The sequence below is a fragment of the Centrocercus urophasianus genome, unplaced genomic scaffold, assembly GCF_019232065.1.
Source record: "Centrocercus urophasianus isolate 14NV4802_14NV808 unplaced genomic scaffold, USGS_Curo_1.0 seq_10, whole genome shotgun sequence".
NCBI classification, from domain to species: Eukaryota; Metazoa; Chordata; class Aves; order Galliformes; family Phasianidae; genus Centrocercus; species Centrocercus urophasianus.
In genome coordinates, this window is record NW_024884142.1 from 76,530,672 (window position 1) to 76,550,316 (window position 19,645).

General features: G+C 38.3%; 1 protein-coding gene across 3 annotated transcripts in view; it reads left to right on the forward strand.

The window, feature by feature from the left end:
* Positions 1–37: 37 nt before the first annotated feature.
* Positions 38–19,645, forward strand: part of BABAM2 (BRISC and BRCA1 A complex member 2) — a 158,681-nt gene continuing 139,073 nt past the window's right edge. Inside the window, exons 1-3 of one of the 3 annotated variants that reach the window (XM_042813017.1) lie at positions 38–101; positions 2,938–3,095; positions 18,282–18,358. In XM_042813017.1, the coding sequence (XP_042668951.1) occupies positions 2,968–3,095; positions 18,282–18,358 (205 nt within the window). In that variant the 5' untranslated portion in view covers positions 38–101; positions 2,938–2,967. Of the gene's footprint in view, positions 102–2,937; positions 3,096–18,281; positions 18,359–19,645 lie in introns of those variants that run through there. The other 2 variants (XM_042813025.1, XM_042813008.1) reach the window with 2 other exon arrangements.

Sequence of the window (19,645 nt, forward strand, 5' to 3'; positions counted from 1 at the left end):
ACGTCGCGCGGCGGGGCGGGAGCGCGCACGCCGGGCGCGGGCGGACGGGACGGGCGCGTGGCCGCGGCCGTTGCTAAGGGGCCGCGCTTCGGCCGCCGTAGGTATGGCGGGGCCGGGGCCGGGGCTCGAGCGAAGGCCCGGGAGGGGCGGGCGGGAGGGCGCCAGCGCCCCTGTTGGCTCCGGTGGGGGGGCGGCGGGAGGCCTGGGTTCTGCTCCCGCCTCCTCCTCCTCCGGCCCCGGGAGGCGGCGCGGGGCCGGGATCGGCACCAGCACATCCCGGGGCGGAGGGCCGGGCTCCTCGGTCGGCCCCGCCCGCCGCCCCGGGGCCGGCCCGGCACGTGGCTGCTGGAGCCCCGGGAACGGCGCCGAGGGCCCGACTCCGGCAGGGGGGGAGCGGGACGGGGCCGAGGAGCGACGCCGAAGAGCGACGCCGGGCGTCCCCGCCCAGTGCGGGCAGAGCTGGGCGGCGGGGCGGGCGCAGGAGGCTCCCGTGCGCTTTGGTCTCATCCGCAGCGCCTCTGTGCGACGCTGAACCCGTGCTGAATGTTTGGCTCGGCGGTGGGGACGCTCGTTTCCGTGTGCTTGTTGCGGAGCTTGCCTTCGACTGACCTGAACTCGTGGCTACTGAGTCTGAAAGGGTCCCGCTGCTCGTTTTGTACTTCTCCCAGATAGGGAGGGAAGCTGCCTCTTGGGTTATTTATTTGTTGGTGTTTAATTCCCATGGGTTAATTTGGTTTGTGCTCTGCTCCTAGCATTGCCGGGCCGCTAAGCTGGGGAAAAGATTATGTCTGTGGGAACTGAAAGTTATGGAAATGGTATGGTTGTGTTACTGTTTGTAAATCCCTTTGTTTACGGATCCCTTTGTTTACAAAATAAATCAGTGAGTGTAACCAATAGGAGCCTTTAAGCGTTGTGCGATAGCTGGCTTGAGATGTAGAAGGTATTGTGGGTCTTAAAGAAGCGATGCAATAAAGCCAGGAGCAGTGCTTCAGAGCCCCTGGTGCCTTGTGCTGTCAATACCTGCGTACTCCACTAGTGGAAAGGTAAAGAACACCCTGTCATTCACTTTAGAAAGTGTCTGTTTCACCTTTGGACACCACATGCATCTCCACGCATCACAGTTCTATCCTCATACCTGAGTTCCCTGGAAGGATGTTGTATAATCAGAACTAATGTTGAGGTCTCTGTATATGAAGTGATAGGATGGCCTGTATTTCAGCATGCTTTTCGTGCTTCAAGAAGGCCTTACCATCATCAGCCCTGCTGCCTGAAGTTACTCTCCCTGCAGTAGAATAAAACATGATGGAATAAAACGTGCCCAGAGTTAGCCACTCTTGTGCAATATCTGTCATTCTAGTTTAAACTAATTTTTTTTAGCTGTTCAAGCTCAGTCGTTGGTCTTTGCATTGATGTAGGCTAACTCTGAGTTTGTTTTCTCAGTGTTTCTGGGTGAGTTGGCAGGGTGTTTTAAGTGAGCTCCAACTAAAGGGAGGGAGTGTCCTGAGTGGCCATAAATGTCTGCCAGGCAAGTGTAAGTGGCTGCGCATCATCAGTTATGCTATATCGTGTGTGTAAGGAGAGCAAGTTATATATTAATGTATGGATATTCAGTCTCGAGCTTCTATAGCTGCCGTGAAGTGCAGGAAACTGTATTAATTACAATTTGTAGGAAATCCCTGGGTATTTTTGATCACCCAAAAATGCCTGGCCTTTGTTTTACTCCAAGTTGCTATGATAAGTTCTCTTGAAGGCTCATTCACACTGCTTCCATGTGAATGGCTTTCATAAGAACAAAACACATAGCTCAAATGATTAATGATGCTACCTTCTGGAAGGAATTATCAGTTTGCAGAAAATCTGTTAGTTGCCAACTGAAGGTTGTAAGCTGAGTGGTAGGAAAAACAGAGAAATGTTGTGAATACAGCAGTTCGGGCATGTTGTTATTTGTGAACGTAGATGAATAATAAAGAGTTTGTAATGGCCGGAGTTAAGTTATGGGGCCTTCTGCCCAAATTTGCCATGGTGATTTTATATTATGCTGAGTCACTTGTGGCCCTATTTTGTAAAACTCTGAAATTCAGTTAATTTTCAGGTAGAACTGTAAACATACCAAGAATATGAGTAAATGTATTTTTAGCATTTAGATAGGTTGCTTGCCTTTCTTTCTTCCACTTCTGCCACAGCCTGGTTTTGCCCACAGTATAGGCTTTCAGCATGAGACTATTTTAAATTACAAACAAGATCAGCTCCTGTATTTAGTCTAAAAAGCTGCAAGTGTGATTATAGTGGCCTCACTGATGTAGCTTAAGGTCGTGCAATTGCAAGTGCTTCTGAAGAAGCTGTGCTTGAAGTTTGTGTATAACAGTTTCACAATGTGTTTTGTGCCTTTCAGAGCATGGTAGTATCACTGATAGGAAAGTCTTTGAAGGAAGCACAAAAGTCTCTGTCTAGCTCTTAGTGAAGTGTTGTGAATGTAATACTGATGATGGTTATGCTTGTAGTTGTATTACAAATTACAAATGAAAATATGTAGAGAGAGCAATCCCATTGCAATCAGTACTGTAAGTCTAGTTGATGTCAATAGAAGCAGAACAAATGTGGCTTGTCAATTACAGCCTCTAGGGGAATGCTTACAAGAACAGCTAGGCTGTGAATGGTCAGGAGGACCTTCCGTTTGATTTATCTTTCTCATAGGGATAGGATCTTAATTAAAGGAGCCTGGGATTAAAGATTCTTTATATTGAGTTTGAATTGAATAAATGGGTTTCTTTGATCATTGCAGAGGTAGGAGAAAAAAGTTAACTTTGTACTCTTCAATTCCTGATCGCTAGAGCGCTAAGCTTATTTTTCCTTTGATGTTGGCATAGTATATGTGAATTTACACCAAATAAGTAGGATATTTTAAAATTGTTTTTCTCCTGTACTGTTCCTGTACAGCTAAAGACAGAAGGAAGAGAGAACGCTACAATGTCTCCTGAAGTTGCCTTGAACAGAATTTCTCCTGCTCTTTCACCGTTCATTTCGAGTGTGGTGAGAAATGGAAAAGTAGGCCTGGATGCTACCAATTGTTTACGAATTACAGACCTGAAATCTGGGTAAGTGTTTGAGTTCCTTGTTTAGAAAGAATGCCCAACCCCTCAATGACAGTTCAGATGTCTTTTCAGAACTGATCTTTTACTATGTCAGTGTGTACTTATTCATTTTCAGTATATCTGAAACTGAAATGCTGTCTAGATTGTTTTTCTTTCTTATTAGCATTTTGTACTTTGCGGCATTTAATTTGTCACCTTGTTGACGATAATAATCTTGCTGACACACTTTCATTGGTGCCACTGGTTTTCAGCAGTTAGATTGTTTTAAACACATTTTCCAGCTGTTTATCACTTGCTTACTTAATCTTTCCTATAATTTCGAAAGTGGAAGATAAATTTCTAAGACCTTACTGTAGTAACAAATATGCTAAATAAGAAAGAAAAACACTTCTTTATCTAATCTTCTCCAAGATTAGTACATTTAATAGCTGTAGGCTGCAGTGTTTGAAATAGGCCAAGCTACTATTTCTGTTTTTAAGTCTACAAGGATGCGTGGTGGTTTTCAGCTGCTGATAAAGTTTGGGATCCACATGTACAGAGGGAACTCTGATGTGTAACCTCTGTGAATAATACGTGGGGGGTGTGAACTGCTAAAAGTAGAGTTTACTTTGGATGTTGCCAGATGGGAAACTCTCAGAGTAGCTGATAAAGAATTCTGAAGATGAGAGGATATCAGAAATTGCTTCTATAGTTGTGCATCTAACCACATTCCTGACTGAGGTACTTCTTTGAGACTGGAGTAGAGACTCTGAAATTATTTTGGCTTAGGGTGCTGAAATCACTTTGCATCACTTTGATGCAGACTCTGCTGGTTTGATTTGAATGATAGTGTAGCCCAGTAAGTTTTGAGAACTACCACGAAAATTCTTTAAAATTTAGTTCTGCTGAAAACTGTTTCATGTCCTTCTGTAGTCTGCTTTGTTATGGTTTCTTGGACAGTTAGGAGTTGCTTTTCCTGTAGATACAATGCCTTTTCATCAAAGTCTGATTTCTATGGTTAGCTTGAAAGGAGTCATCCTCTGTGACACTGCCGTCTTTCTTGGAGGTCTAAGAAGCTGTAACTTTGTGTTGTTTGCCTTAGTGTTTTATCTTGCAGATTAAATGATACAGGCTGTGCAATTACTTACCTGCAACTGTTGCTCCATTGTAGCCCTTTGTTTTTCTTGAACTAGTCTCCTAGGAAGGCTAAGGTAGTATCTGTCTTGCCTTCCCTTTTCTGAAAAGGGATAGAAAAAAAAAAAGAGAAAACACAGGTGTGGTCTGGTGATGAAGGTGTCAGCTTATTGGGAGGTTGATAAGAATTTTGCTCAGTGCCCACAGTGCTTATGCTGCTTGCCTTTAGAATAGATTAAAATAGTTGAACAGAATGTTTTTTTAGCTAACTCTTTTCAAAGGTATTTTAGTATCTGTTTTTAGCCTGTAGTCTTACTGAGATTATCTTGAGATTACTGTGATATGTCTTAAATGTTTTCCAAGAGTTTATTCTTTAACTTAAAAAATGGAAAACTTACTCCTAACTGTGCCTGTTTTCCAACCTAGTGATTCCAATTCTATACTGTTTGCATTGAATGTAGAGTACAGAACATAAATGCAGTGACCGAGAGAGATTGAAATTTACCTCTGGGTGCTGCCTCTCAAGGAAAAGTTTGTAGGGCTCTGAGAATCCAAAAAATAGATTGGAAGGCATTGGTCTACTCTGTACTCCTATCCTGACTTAATGCTCTTATTCAACCCTTCTACTTTCTTTAAACTTTGAAAAAAAAAGCAAAATGACAGTGCTCAGGAAGTAGAAGTCAGGGACAAATCTAGGTAATAACTGTATGAAATACAAGGACATAGAGATTGAACAGGGAGAAGGAAAACAAGGAGAGCAGTTAAGCTAATATGTTAATAAGTTAATAACGGGGATGAGGTACAGGATATTAATTGCAGAACTCCCTTCAGTTTCAGTATTGCTGAATCAGGCTTTAAATTTAAAAAGCTGAAATGTATCTGAGGAAGAGGTACTAGATTAAGTGCCTGAAATCAAATAAAAAGCTATTATTTACTTCAAATGAATGTGACCATGAGCAGAAACTTTTGAATGAGTTCAATGACATATGGAAGGAACTCAAAACGTGTCTTGTCATAGGCTAGCTTGAATTTGTTACGGAACATACAGGTGTTTTATGAATTAACTGTTGTGTTGTGTGAAAGATTTTTGAGACGAAAAAAATGATTTTTTTTTTTAACCTTTAAGATGTTAAAATCTGTAAGGTAATCTTTTCAGTAGATATTAACTTAGAAGACAAAGACTTCTGGAAGCTTGTGAGTGCCTTGATGCTGACAAGGGGATCAAGGCAAGGAACTGCATGGCTGCTTCACTGTCACACACCACAGTGTTACTCTGGTAGAAAAATAGTGGTTAATGCAGTATTCTGGTTGCCTAACCAACCAGTGCTTTGTGTTATGTAACAAAATTTACAGATGCAAGATGCATCCATTCTCAATTCATAGGTTTTAGAAACTGGAGCTGCCGATCATAGGGAATTATAGAAATGTGTTGGATGTGGTAGCATCTCCAACACCTGGCCTGTTCATAACTTCGGTTTCTTAGTTCTCAATCTGAATGTGGAAGGAATTGCACTTTTCTTTAACTAGTGCAAGATCAAGTACCAGGTTTGTAGCCTGTTATGTCATTTGATTTTGGTTTGTATATGTCAAGTATTATGTAAGTCTTTAACTGTTTGAAAAATCAATCCACATGTCAGATGTTTTTAGTGAAGAGCTTATTTTGCGCTTGCTCTATCTTATTGCTAAGACTACCTAATTTTGTTATAAACTGTATTAAAGAGCTGATGTTGGTTTAAAAGTATGAAGTATGATATGTTTATTTGCTTTACTTGCAAGTGTGGAAGGGAAATAGATCACAGAAAGGAATCCTATTGTTTTGCAGTCTTTGAGTATGTAAATGTTGTATAATAACATGTTACAGTTCCACGTCTGTGTGTTTTACAAACTTAATAGGCAGTACTAGTCTCATCAGACACATACATTTACATCTATGAGTAGGGCCTTCAGGTCAAGATCTATTCATAGGAATTATACGGCTGCTGCTGATGCAGAGTGAGTGAAGAGTTGTGAGAACTATTTAACTGTGCTCAGCAGAACAACTTGATAGGACAGAAAGGAACTTTTCAGTAGAAACAGTAATGAGAACCTAGGTGATGCACAGTTACCCAAAGTCGAATTTTATGAAGTCTACAGAATATTATCATCTTGTTAAAGGAGCTCCCTAGTTAACTAAAATAGAAGCTTAGTGTTAGATCACATCTGAAATACGGCACCTTTAGCAGCATTGATTCTGATGATAAGGAAACCCTGGCAGGCATCTCTGTTGCATCAATAAAAGGTATTCCTGGGGATGTCAGAATGGATCAAAGCATTTAACTCTTGCATAGGATATTACCTTGTTCTAGACTCAAAGAAAATAATGCTGCCAGTTGAGTCAATGCCATATACTACATCATTCAGTTAATCTACAATGGTGTCTCTTTGAAATAATGACCCATCTTAATTAGATATTAAAATCTCTTCATAACCATCTTAAATTATGGCTAAGACATTTTTCTTTGTGTTTATACATACATACATTAACCATGGGAAATATGTTGCATAGGGAAAAACGATTATTAAGTAATTTAGAAACAGAAGAAATTTTCCTGTATAAAGGCTGTGTAATTATTGTGTATGTAGAATCCAGTTATTTAAGAGCCAACTGCTTTTCCTATGGCTTGTTAGAATGGTGTGAGACACATGTGTGTTGGTCATAGTCTTTGAGAACATGTTTCCATACAGCAGTTCGTGGGGGTGTCCATGATAGAGCCTCAAATTATGTTGCAAGCTTATTCTTACTCAGGACTTTATTTTTTAAATTACTGTGTGATGCACCAGTTGGAATTTTAAAATGAATACAGTAACTGAAAGTTCTGGATACTAAGAGTCTATTTTTGTAGATATGTGTTCACAACAAAGTTATGTAACTTTGTAACTTTCATACTTGTTTGGTTATACTTAATTGTTCCATATTTATGATGAAATTAATTGTGGAATTTTTACATAACTGAATTGTAGTAAACCATGTTGGTAGTTTGTTCCTTGCATCTGTCTGAAACTGTATGAGGAGCGATTAAAAAGACATGGTGCTACTAGGAGCAGATTTCAACTTGCAGGTTCACTATCAAGCTGTAATAAAGACATTTGTAATTTCCTAGTGAACAATGATTATTTAATTTTTGTGTTATCAAGTGGACTGCAATAAGCTTTTGGCATTTCCGTTTCTTTTGGGCATTTCCCTTTTCAAAGTAAATATGCATTTTATGTGAGTATTTTATGAAATGTTAACTGTGAAATACTGTAGCAGTTATTTTAAGTTTTCTCTTTATCTTTGCCTTTGATTATTCTAAACCAAAAGATTGTACTTCCATTAAAGGAAGGAAATTTTTATTCTGTCATTCCCATTTATTTCTGTAGCTTTTTTCTTTTTTCTTTTTTTTTTTTTTTTTTTTTTACATGATTCTTGAATGCAATTACTATGAAACACTGTTAGTGTACATAGTTTCTACTGGTTGTGAGTAAAGCATATACTTGAAGGAATTTGGTGGTTTGACAGACTTGAGTGGTGGGTCCATGCAAACAACTTGTGGTTCAACAAAGTCCTGCTCCTGAGTTGGAGCAATCCCAAGCACAAATACAGACTGGGCAGCAGTGGATTGAGAGCAGCCTTGTAGGACTTGGGGGGCACTGGTGGATGAAGAGCTCAACCAGCGCTGGTATTGTGCGTTTGCGGCCTTGAAAGCCAACTGTACCCTGAACTCATCAGAAGAGAGGTAGCCAGCAGGGTGAGGTGGGTGGTTGTTCCCTCTGCTTTGCCCTTCTGCAGCCTTACTGGGAATACTGCATGTAGACCAGGAGCCCCCAGCACAAGAAAGCTGTTGGAGCAGGTCCAGAGGAGGGCCACAAAGGTGATCAGAAGGCTGGAGCACCTCTCTTATGGACAAAGGTTGAGGGAGTTGAACTTGTTTAGTTTGGAGAAGGTTCCAGGGAGTCCTCTTTGCAGCCATCCAGTACTTGAGGAGAGCTTATAAACAGGAGGAGGACCAACTTTTTACGTGGTTTGATGGTGATAAGACAAGGGGGTATGATTTTAAACTGAAAAAAGAGGAGATTTAGGTCAGATTTTAGGTTTTAAGTAGAAATTCTTCATTCAGAAAGTGATGATGTGCTGGAACAGGCTGCCCAGAGAAGTTGTGTGAGTACCCCATCCCTGGAGGTGTTCGAAGCCAGGTTGAATGGGGTTTTGGGCAACCTGATGTAGAGGAAGGTGACTTTATCCATGACAGGGTATTGGAACGATGATCTTTAAGGTCCCTTCCAACCCAAACTATTTTGTGCTTCTGGGAAAGGTATGCCCTTTGCATCCTTTACTGTTACATTGGTTAAGTCATAAACTATTACCTTTTCCATGGAGTAGGTTGTTTCATTTTCATTTCTGATAACAAATGCATTTTTTTCACTGCAGGAAATTTTATTACTAGTAGTTTGTTGTCACTCTCAAGCTAAATTGAACGGGCTGAAGCTCTGAAGGTACAAGGCAAGGGATCTGTGAATTTTTCTGCACTGGTTCGAAAGATTGATTGTTTCCAGGATTGCTTTCTTCTGGATGTTGAAAGAAAAAAGGAAAACATCTTAGTTTAATTTTCAGTTTAGTGCATACGTTTCCTGATGGTTTGGCAAATAATCTCCAAATATGCTAGCATTTTAAACACTGATTTTAAATAGAGTGCTTGAAGTTGTTCAGGGAAAAGAAAGCATTTGCCAATTTTGAGCATGTATTTTTTCTAAGGGCTGTTCAGTTCAGATACTGCCCAGTATGTATTCGCTTGGTATTAGGCTGGGGCAGTGAGTGATTTCCTTATCTGACCGCGTGAAGACTGGATGTTGTTTCTGCCAGTTTTGTGCTTCAGTAACAGTGAGAAGAAACTCTTTGGAACAAGTGGCAACTATGGAACAAATGGCTTTTAATTTCTTTTTGCTTCTGCTGAGTGGAGAAGAATATATTCTTGCGTAGCTGGTTGGTAAATTCTTCTAGCCTTACATATGGAGTTATGCTTTGTATGTGCCTGACTTTTATATGCATAGACTTACACGTGATATAACATTAAAAAAACAGACAAACATTTCTAATAAAGCTGAAGGTTATGGCTTTGTTTTATTCCACTTGCTGCCATCTTTCTGGTAAGATGAGGGGCTTCAATAGCATAGAAGATCATCAGAGGCTCCCAATGGACCAAAGCACAGCAGTGTTTAAAATTTGATTCCGCCACATTCGTATTACAGCAAACAGAAATTAATGCAAATCCATCTGTAAACTATTTCTATGGGTCAGTAGAAGTAAATAAAGCAAACCACTAATTTTTGTAAACATAATCTACGCGCTATTCTATGATTATACGGTTGTTCTCTTTCTGTGTGGGAAATCAAATCCTTTAGAGACCTTTTCTTGTAATGCATTGATCATTATGTAAGCCAGCATAAAATTTTTCTAAGAGAAGCTTCATTGTGACAGGAGTCTCTCTTATTGGCACTTTGGCTGACATCTCCCTGTTGCTTCACTTTTAAGTGCAGCCTTATAAGCGCCTTGGGATCTGTGAAGTGTCAGTCATGGTGCTTTTTTTCCTGACAGAACTCTTGACAGTTCAGGTAACTCTGTCCAGCACTGAATTGGCAGTGTTGGTACAATCTCTCAGATTCAACTGGAAAGAGAATAATCACACCAATGCAAATTTTGCTTATTTTACTCTTCTTCTTGAGATATTTAGCTAGGGCGTTTACCTGACACTATGTTGCATGGTGTAGATGTACCCTAAAGCAGCTAGCGTCTAACTGGAAGTGAGCATCTTAAAAGAATACTTAGAGCTATAATATCAGTGAACAGTTTCTTTTTTGCTCTTGAAATTGTTACGTTTATTAACATTATTAAATTCAGTCTAAGGTAACAGTTAACCTTCTCTGTAATCCATACAAAAGAAAAAATATATAAAAAGGGAGCCTTTCCTGTGAGAAGGGAATTGATATGAGTGATGGAAACCACTCAGGTCACATTATTTCTTCTTTGTAATATGTAGCTTATGGGTGAAAGAACAAAATTAGATCATTAGGATTGGGTGTTTTTGTCATCGTAAAATAAAAGAATCCCAGTGAAATTGAATTAATTAAGGGTATTGCAGAATTCCATTACAGAGAGGATGTAAGAAAAAAAAATCTTCGTTTATATGAACTTCTAGAGCAAGTATATATATTTTTTTTTTTAAAAAAAGTGTGTTCCAATGAATCCATGCAATAATATGAAAAATAAGAAAAATATGATAATACCAATTGATGTTGGATTCTGTATATGTAATTTGAAGTTACCCTGCTGAATGTTGGTGCTGCTGAAAGTAATGGAGTTATGAACAAGAAATGATCTTTTGTGTCTGAAGAACTGAATTCTTGATTGCTGTATTAACATAAATTTCTTTCTTCTCAGAGTTTGTAAGATAAGCAAATTAAATTGTTAGAGATCTGTGACCAGAAAGCTATGATGATATGCGATTAGATGAAAGCTTTGGAAGAAAATGTGAGAAGAAAGGATATAGGACCATGGAACCCTATTAATGTTTGGTTGGGTCATGAAAGGGGGAAACATGTAGACATGAACAATACTCTTAGTCTTGTTGCCATTTTGTTACAGCTTCCAATAACTAAGCTGTTCTGTGATGTGAAATAACTTAGGTTTATAATAGCGTACCTTTTGAGACTTGCTGAATGAATATACTTTCTGTGAACACTCAGGATCTGAAACTCCAGGTGGTAGATGATAATTTCATACTTGGCAAAGAATCATTTTCTGTGAGTAATCTAAACGTTAAAACGTACCTTGTATTTTTTTTTTTAATTTTTAATTTTGTTGCTTTCTTCAGAAATTGAATTTACGTTAGTGAGCAGTAGAAATTTTTAGGTTCTAACTGATTGGATAGTAACATGTAATCAAATGACTATTGTGGAAATACCAAAGAAGAGTTTGTGTTTCACGAGAGGGAAGGAAGATGAAGTAAAAAGGTGCATCTTCAACACTTTCATACTCTTCTTTAGAACTTTCTTTGTGAATTCAAAAAATTTGGAATTCAGCTGGTCTTACAGAACAGTATGGTAAAGAACTTTAAATTAGTGTCTTTTTCTTTCCTGAATTTGTGACAGAAGTGTAGTTCACAATGCTTGTGAATTCAGTGGTTTATTACAAAGTATAGGCCACTGTCTTATGCACTGCTAGTGTTTTCCTATTGCAATTTACTCGAGTCTCTTAGTTTTTCAATGGCTCCTTCATTAAGTTTTCTATTTTCTGTTTCTGTTTAATTCTTCTATGTGTAGCTTTTGAGGGGAATTATAGGCAATTACTGGAGTATAAATGATCTTGCTTACAAAAGTCATCAGTTTGGCTATAAAAGCTGTTTCTAAAGCATCTAAAGCATGTTTCTAAAGAACGTTTTGTTGGCAACATTCCTTTGTCGCTTTTTAATTATTTTTCTCAATTTGTACCATAATTGGCTCCTGACAATAATGAGCTCCAACCCTAAACTGCAGGGATTTTATGAGCGCAGATTCTGAGATAGTCTGCTCTTTGGAGCTTTTCTCTCAGGAGCCTACTTTGCACGTAGATTACACATGATGCTGGTTATCAACTCTGTCTTCATATTATTATTATTTTTGTTGTTGTTATTTTTGGGGTGGCACTCTTCTACCTATACTGTGACTGGAAAAAAAGCTCTTCTAAAACAGCTTTCTGAGGCAAAATGAGTGGGGAATTTGTCACCCTAGAGGAGTCGCAATCACGTGGGATTTCTGCAAACCCTCATTTAATGTAGACGTTCTCTGAGATGATTTCAAAGTCTATGTAGGTGCACTTATTTGTCTTCCTTCCCTCTCTATGGCTTCCTTGTAGAGGATGGGTTATGTGTGCGCAGAGATGGCTGTACTTTAGGAGATTGCAGGGTATCTACAACAAGACTGTGGCAGATGCGAAAGGTTTGAAGTTCTAGAAGCAGGCTCAAAGCTTTCCCCACCTTGCAACATCTGTTTTGGCAAACTCCTACTCGTGTTAAATAAATCTATGTTTACTTTTGAGCTATAGCTGCTGTAATTTGTTTCAATAATTACAATAGTCATTAGATACTTTTCTGCACTGTTTCTACTGAAAATAGGTTGCTGGCAGCTGATTTAGTTTTAAATAGTTCTTTGAAACTTAGTTGTTAAGAAATAGGCTTCTGCGCATGGGTACAGTATGTTTTCTAGGTATGTTTTCTGCCTAGTATCCTTCTCTTTTCTAAAAGTTCTAATTAGTATGGTCCTGTTTATACAAAAAAATACGAATATATGCATGCTTGTGTGTATATAAATAAATATATATATATATATATGAATATGTGAAAATCAGCAGTTAGAATAGACGAAAGAAGTTCCCAGTTGATAACTACTTGGATTGAAATGCCATTCCAGTTACAGCACATCACCCATACTAATAAGATTTAAAATAAACATCGTAACTTACATTGTAGTACCAAGAGTAGGCTTTGTGCACAGTTTAATTTTATACTAAAATTAAAGCAAACCAGGTAGGGTACAGATGAGTCTTAAAAAAACAGTAGGTCTAACTACTAGAAAGCCTCTTGAAATAATTAAGATTTAGCTGATTTCAATATTTTTAAGTGCAGTAGCAATCACTGTAAACGTAACTGAGTTTTTGTTTCTCAAAAGCAGAGGTGCGTACTTTGTCTTTTAAGCAGAAGTCCCTCTGTATCGTACTGTGTAATATGCTTGTCTGTATAAAAAAGGGAGATTGAAGATGAACATCGGTGGATTAGAATTCAAATTTCAAATTTCACGTAATGAATCTGTTAGTTTTTAGCAGCAGCTGCTCTGTACTCTTCTTCCAGGACCCTGGGAACCTGCAAAGCTTTGTGGGCTGTGTGTGGCAGGGAGTTGCAGTACAATTCAGATTTTCTCTGTCCATGTCAGCTTTCTAAAAGATGATTTTCACTGGTTTTCTGTTGCTTCAGCCCTTCTAAAAAAACAACCCTGTCACCCGCTGCTGGCCTTTCTTTCACTCTCCTCCTCCCATCTAATTATTCTTCATGGCTCTGTAGATGACTTATCCATCTGTTGTGAATTCTGCAATTAATTCTTAATTAAATGGGATGAAATATTGTCTTCAAGAAGCACTTGAGCAGATTCCCATCTACAAAGATGGGGGAAAAAAAAAAAAAAAAAATCTAAAGGCTTCCACAAAGGGTGTTCTGTATAAATTTGAGTGTTTTTTTTCTTAGCAAATGCCAGATTAAAAGCTTTAGGTGGACGTCAGTGTTTGGTGCCTCTGGGAAAATGAAAAAAACACTTAATTTTTTCTGCATTTGCAGGAGACACGTATGGCCACGCTCCAGAATTCCTTTGCTTCCGCTGTAGCCCTTGTTAGTTCACGTGTTATCAGGGACTCTGGAGCTCACAAAATTGTCAGAAAATTTCTGTTGAAGGTAGTTGGCTTGTATATCAGAGTGCTAGTTTTCTGTTCACACTGCTGGCTCCGTACTGAAGGTGGCTGATTCTTGATACTGCAGCCAGAAACTGTAGTTTTATTAGGAACAATGAGTAAGGATTGCCCATCTTTATCTCTGAGCTAAATTTGACTCTTGCTGATGAAATTTTTGGCCTCTGAACCCCCTAACTAAATTGTATTTATATCATCATTACTGAAGTCAAACTCATTTTCTAATTTAGTCTCTTGTATCGTGGGAGGGTCTTGGCCCCCTTTTCCCCTAAGAGTGTCTTTCTTTGCCATATACTGGAACAATTAGAATCTTATAGTAGATATGTTAGAGTCAGGAATGTTTGGAAATAGAGCCAGTGCTCAGAACCTCCTTAGTTATGTTGAGCATGTGTGTGTTTTTTACCAATGTTTGCCATCATCGTATCTACAGTGCCTGTGAAGCACTAACACCAAAAGCCCTGTGAACAACAGGAGCTATTTGCTAACCAGAAAGTTCTGATCTTCAAGGACGGCACCTGTAGCAACCTCAGCATCACTGAGATTAAAGTTTTTGCATCTCTGACAATTCCATTTAGGCAGACTCAACATCAAGTTCCCCTTCCAAGTCGCTTACATTTTAAAATTTTTGTTTGCTATTGCACAGTGAAATTAATTGATGATTTGTCTTCAGATAGCAAAAGCATAAAAGCTGTAGAGAAAGAAGACCTGAGTCATTAAGCACTTTGCATAACTTTTTGTCAGGAAATTTGATAGTTATCCAATGAGTGTGAGTATTGGTTCGTACATCTTTTTACCATTAAAAGAAAAAAAGGGTATTTCTTTGGTAGACCTATTGTACTCGTGCAGGTTTTCTGAGTGTTTGCTATGGAATTACATGATTCTAAGAAGCAGATTTCTAGGAATTGTTTAAGAAGTGAGTTTCAGACTGGAGTATAATATTTTGGTATAAAAAGAGATGTTTATTTTCTTTTAATTTTTTTAACAGAATAACTGCTTATCTCCAGACTTAAAGGGCTAAAGTGTGAACAGCTGAGCTTTCGTTTAGCTGTGACATAGCACAGAACATACCTTTGGAGAAGATTTTACTAGGGCCGAGGAAGGCTTTTAAATGATAGTTGTAGAAGAGTACTGATACCTGGGGCTGTCAGAATCATACTTATCATCATGGCTTTGAACCTGTGAAATATCAGAGTGGCCTAGATAGAAAGGGATCAATTGCTTTTAGCTTGAAAAAAAAAAAAAAAAAAAGCTGGAGTTGTAAGTAGTCATTACAAATGTATTCGTGTAAGATAAAATCTTGATATTAAGCTCAACTAGAAGTGCCTTTCTACGTGTTTTTAAAGTACTCTGTGAAGAAGACGTTTGTATCACAACTCTGAGCATCAGAACATTAATTACTGCTGTGCTTCAAAGCTTTCCTTTGTAAAACATTGAGTATTTAGATGAAGTTATGCAAATGAGTGTAATGTTTTCCATGAATAGGTAGCACATCTGTTCATCGTGAGATGAAGTCAGCTTCTGAAATTAGTTTTTAATACTAGATATTATTATTCTACCTGTCAGTTCCCTGTGATGACGAGAAAAGTAATCTTTAAAAGACCTTGTCACACATCATTCTCCTTCAGCTTCACTTTGGTGTGTGGACCATGCTAAATAAAAGGATCGAAAGACATAAAGTCTTGCATTTCAGAAAGAGTGGATACCACAATTCTGGGTCAGGTAATCACATGAGATTCTGTGTTTTAAGAAAATTCGAGTAAGAGAAGATGCCCATAACCTAGGTGTTATTTGTGCCTTTCTACAGAAAAATAACACATAGGCTGCTAGTCGTACCAAAATTTTGTTTTGCCTTGGGAGTTTTGTTCTTTTACTGTTTCTATTAAAAAGTTGCTGCCTCTTTTCATATGGAGGTGTTTACAATTTTTACTTGATTGCTTGGCCTGTTGTAGTTTCTGAAGTCTCTTGTGCAGCCTAGCCAAAGAGTGTAATTTGGAAACAACAACCGAAAAAAAAGATTGTGAATACAGTCATTTTCCATCAATTGCAGACCAGTAAAATTTAAAACATCTCTGCTGGAATATGATAATCTAGGAAAAATACTTAGTATTGCTTTTAGGAACATTTGCCATTAAATCAAGCTTTTATTTTATTGTTAAAGAATATTGCACTTTCTGTAAGTATTTCCAAATGGCCCTTTGTGCTAAAAGAAAGGATTGTAGGGTATTTATAAGATCAGAAATTTTTGTGTCTGTTGAAAACCTAATGACAATGTTATTGTGATGGTATGTTGAAAAATGTGCCTGAAACTGTGACCTGTGGTACTTTGACAGCAACTTCCATTAAATATTAACTAGTGTTGCAGATGTATTTTAGAACTTGCAAGTTATGTTTTTTCCTTTGTGTTGCTTTTTTTTTTTAATGCTTCCTAGAACTGACCTTATAAGATGTGACCCTTAGGAATGACTTGAAAGTCGATAATAATCCTGTCGTTGTAGCTGTTAAATCCATTGCAGCCATTCAAATACTTAAACAGTGGGCACTCTTGTTTTTCTATTCTAATAAAATGCATCTTTGAAAGAGCAATGTTTTCTTATTTGTATTGCACTGCATCTCCAGTCTTACATGTTCTCAGACAGACACTGATGTTGTTCCCAGTGAGGGCAGTGGTGCGTACTGTTCTTGCTAAGCCCTACTTAATACTTAAAAAGCAGTAGCATAAAATGTGAAGTCAATATTTTTCAGCTCTGGTGCTGTTATTCAGCATACTGTTGTATTTCACATTGGCATCATTTGTAAGTTTAATAAAAACCACCTCTTTTCCATCAACCAAGTTCTTCACTGAGAGCCTAAATAATATTCTACTAAAAGAAAATCCACTCATTGCATTTGTGAAGCAAGATGTGCACTATCTTTTATGAAATGTGCCTTCCAGTCAGCTCTGCACAGATCTGATAATAGCTGTATCTGAATTATGTTCTGTAGATTGTTTTGCAGAGTGCTCTCACATGACGCTACAAAAACCTTTCTAAAGTGAAGACAGAACAACTGTTGCTTTGCCAAGGCTGCTATCTACTTTCTATGATGATACTAAAATAATACCATGTATTTTGCCAAATCAATGTAGGCAGTGAATTGTACCATGTTAGATGCTGAGTGCACACAAATTTTGATTTCTTTTTTCCTGATATTTTTACGTAAACTTAAGTGAAGTTGATTGATCTGTAGTTCTGTGGCTGCCTCTTTGATGAAGGTGTATGCGAGGACAAATTTGATTAACTTATAAATGTAGCTCCTTGAACAGAATCAATCTGAGGCCACTGCACATGTTTTCCTGAATTTGGAAGGGTGAAGAGGGAAAATACTGCACAGATGGTGTCTGGTGGACCTGACTCTCTAAAGCATGGTATCGGTGAGAGGAGAGAATACCCTGTTCACCCTTAGGCCATTGCCACAGTAAGCACAGCTGCAGGAGTTATTATGTTGTATTGTGAGATCAGAACTGTTGTGCTTTCTGGCCTGCTCGCTTATTTTTGCTTTGACTGTGTTTATGGCCCAGTAAACATTTCTTTCGTTTCTTTACATTGTCAGTGGTTTGTATTACAGCACTGGATCACTGATGATGTTTCTTTTCACTGTTTAGTCCGGTTACCCAATCTTCAGCTTTGATCTTCATGTGGCTTGCAACATGCATAGCTTTTGTGCTAGCGCTATGAAAAATTCTCAGTAATCTTAGACTGTGAAGAAGATTGCTGGGCAATCATAATGCCTAAATCTGGAGAGCAATGGGCTGCTAACAGCTTCCAACATTCATGCTTCTGAGCCCTGACCTGTGGCCGTAGGCCTACAGTGGTGAGAACTCCAGGGACCATTGCCATTACTGCCTGTGAAATGATTCATGATGCTGTTTCTCCTGGTGCAGACAGCTATTTTGGTTCTTTGTTATGCAAAGATTTTAATACATGACTTACGAGTTATGAAAAGGTTGGTTGTGTCTCATCTAGACAGTAAATAGTTTTTCATTCTTATTATATTCATAAAATGCTCACTCACTGTGAGACCCAATGGCCATTGCAGTGTTCCAGATTCTCAGGAGATATAAAATGGTGATAGATTCATGAGCTGATGTGCTTTACTGTCATAGCCTAGGATACCTGATTCTGAAACTTGCTTACCTGGAGACTTACAAATAACCATGACTTATATAAAGAATTGTCACCTGGAAAATTTATACATAAAGAGAATTTGATGGCTTTGACTGATCAGTGGTTACTATTCTATTAGCATCCTGAAACCAGGACTTTTTATTTTGTAAACCAGGACTTTTGTATTTTGTGTTTGAGTGGAAAGATGGTTGCTGGCACAAATCCTAAATTTTCTCATGACATTGAGAATTACTGCTATGGAGAGAATGGGCCTTCCGTATCCTTCCCACCTTTTTCTTTTTCCCCGGTTTGTAAGGATGAATATTGTATTCAGAAAATCATTATTATGTCAGCCATTGGAATAGTGATGTTAGCATTTGCTGCCATCTATAACAGCTTAGAACATTCTTCTCTTATCTTCACTTTTAGCTGTACGTCCTTGACACCTGGGCCTAGCTGTGATCGGTTTAAGCTGCATATTCCTTATGCTGGAGAAACACTCAAATGTAAGTTCAAAACTATTGTTATTGCATCTTGACTTTTCTTTCAGCAGTGTTTTCTCTATCACATTAAGTTTTTAACTGTCTCTAATTTCACAAATTTCAAAATACCTGTTTTTTGTTTTTGTAGAGCTGAAGCTTTAAAAACAATCAAATATTTTTGAGATCAGTTTACAGCCTTTCGTAATAGACTGACAGATTTGAAAACAAGAATCCTGAAAGCCATGGTTCTAATAAAACGTTATGACCAAGACAATCTCATGATTTTAGTCTCATTTGTACGTGCTTTATGCTTTGGCTTTTCTGATTTAGTGTTTTGTTCATATCTGTCATTCTCTTGGAGGATCTGCATATGCTGGCTTATTTGCCCACTTTCCAATTCATTTGTGTTTTGGTTCAAAGTATTAATTTAAATTTTCATTGTTTTTTTGTTTGATTTTCTTTGTTGTTGATGTTATTTTTGTTTTAGAAAGTAGGGAATTGTTTTCTGAATGCCTGAGTTGCTGATTATCTGCATAAGAGAAGTCATAAAATTGTGTTGTTTTTCATCTCTAATAACTAAAATATAAGAGAGACAACAAAATACAAGTAAGGTAAAATTTGAAGCTTGACAACTTCAGATTTAGGGCAGCACCAGTGAAACCACTCCACAAGCACTGTGACTAGTTCTGGTCTCACTAGTACTAGAGAGATATATGCAAATTGGAGTGGGTCCAGCAAAAAATGGTGAGGATGATTGAGGGACTCTTCTATCCATTGTGCAAGGAGAGGGCAAAAGAGCTGGAACTGTGTAGTCTCAAGAAGAGAAGGTTCAGGGTAGATACTGTCAATATGATTCTGTGTAATGTTGGTAAGAACCTGATTGGAAGAGGTGAAGAAAAAATAGGGAAGGGGGAACCATGATTTCCTCAGTGGTGGCCACTGAAGGTATCAGAGGAATTGGTTAGAAATTGAAATACAGGAATTTTTATCTGAATGTTAGGAAAAAGCTACTTGTGAGCATGGTTATCAGAAGAACTTGAGCTGGGAGCTGGTGTTGTATATGTGTCTCCATCCTTGGAAATACTCACAACCCACCTGGACCTTAGAAAGCCACTGTAGTGGATCTATCTCTGAACAGAGGAGACTGGATAAGACAGTCTCCAGAGGTACATTCCAACCTGAAGTACTCTTCAGTTCTGTGAAAACGTGCTATCTGGAGGGGTAACAGGTTAAACATTTAAAACACTTATTCCTTTGGTAACATGCATTTAGACTGTTATCACACGTGTGCTATAGTCATTTTAAATATTA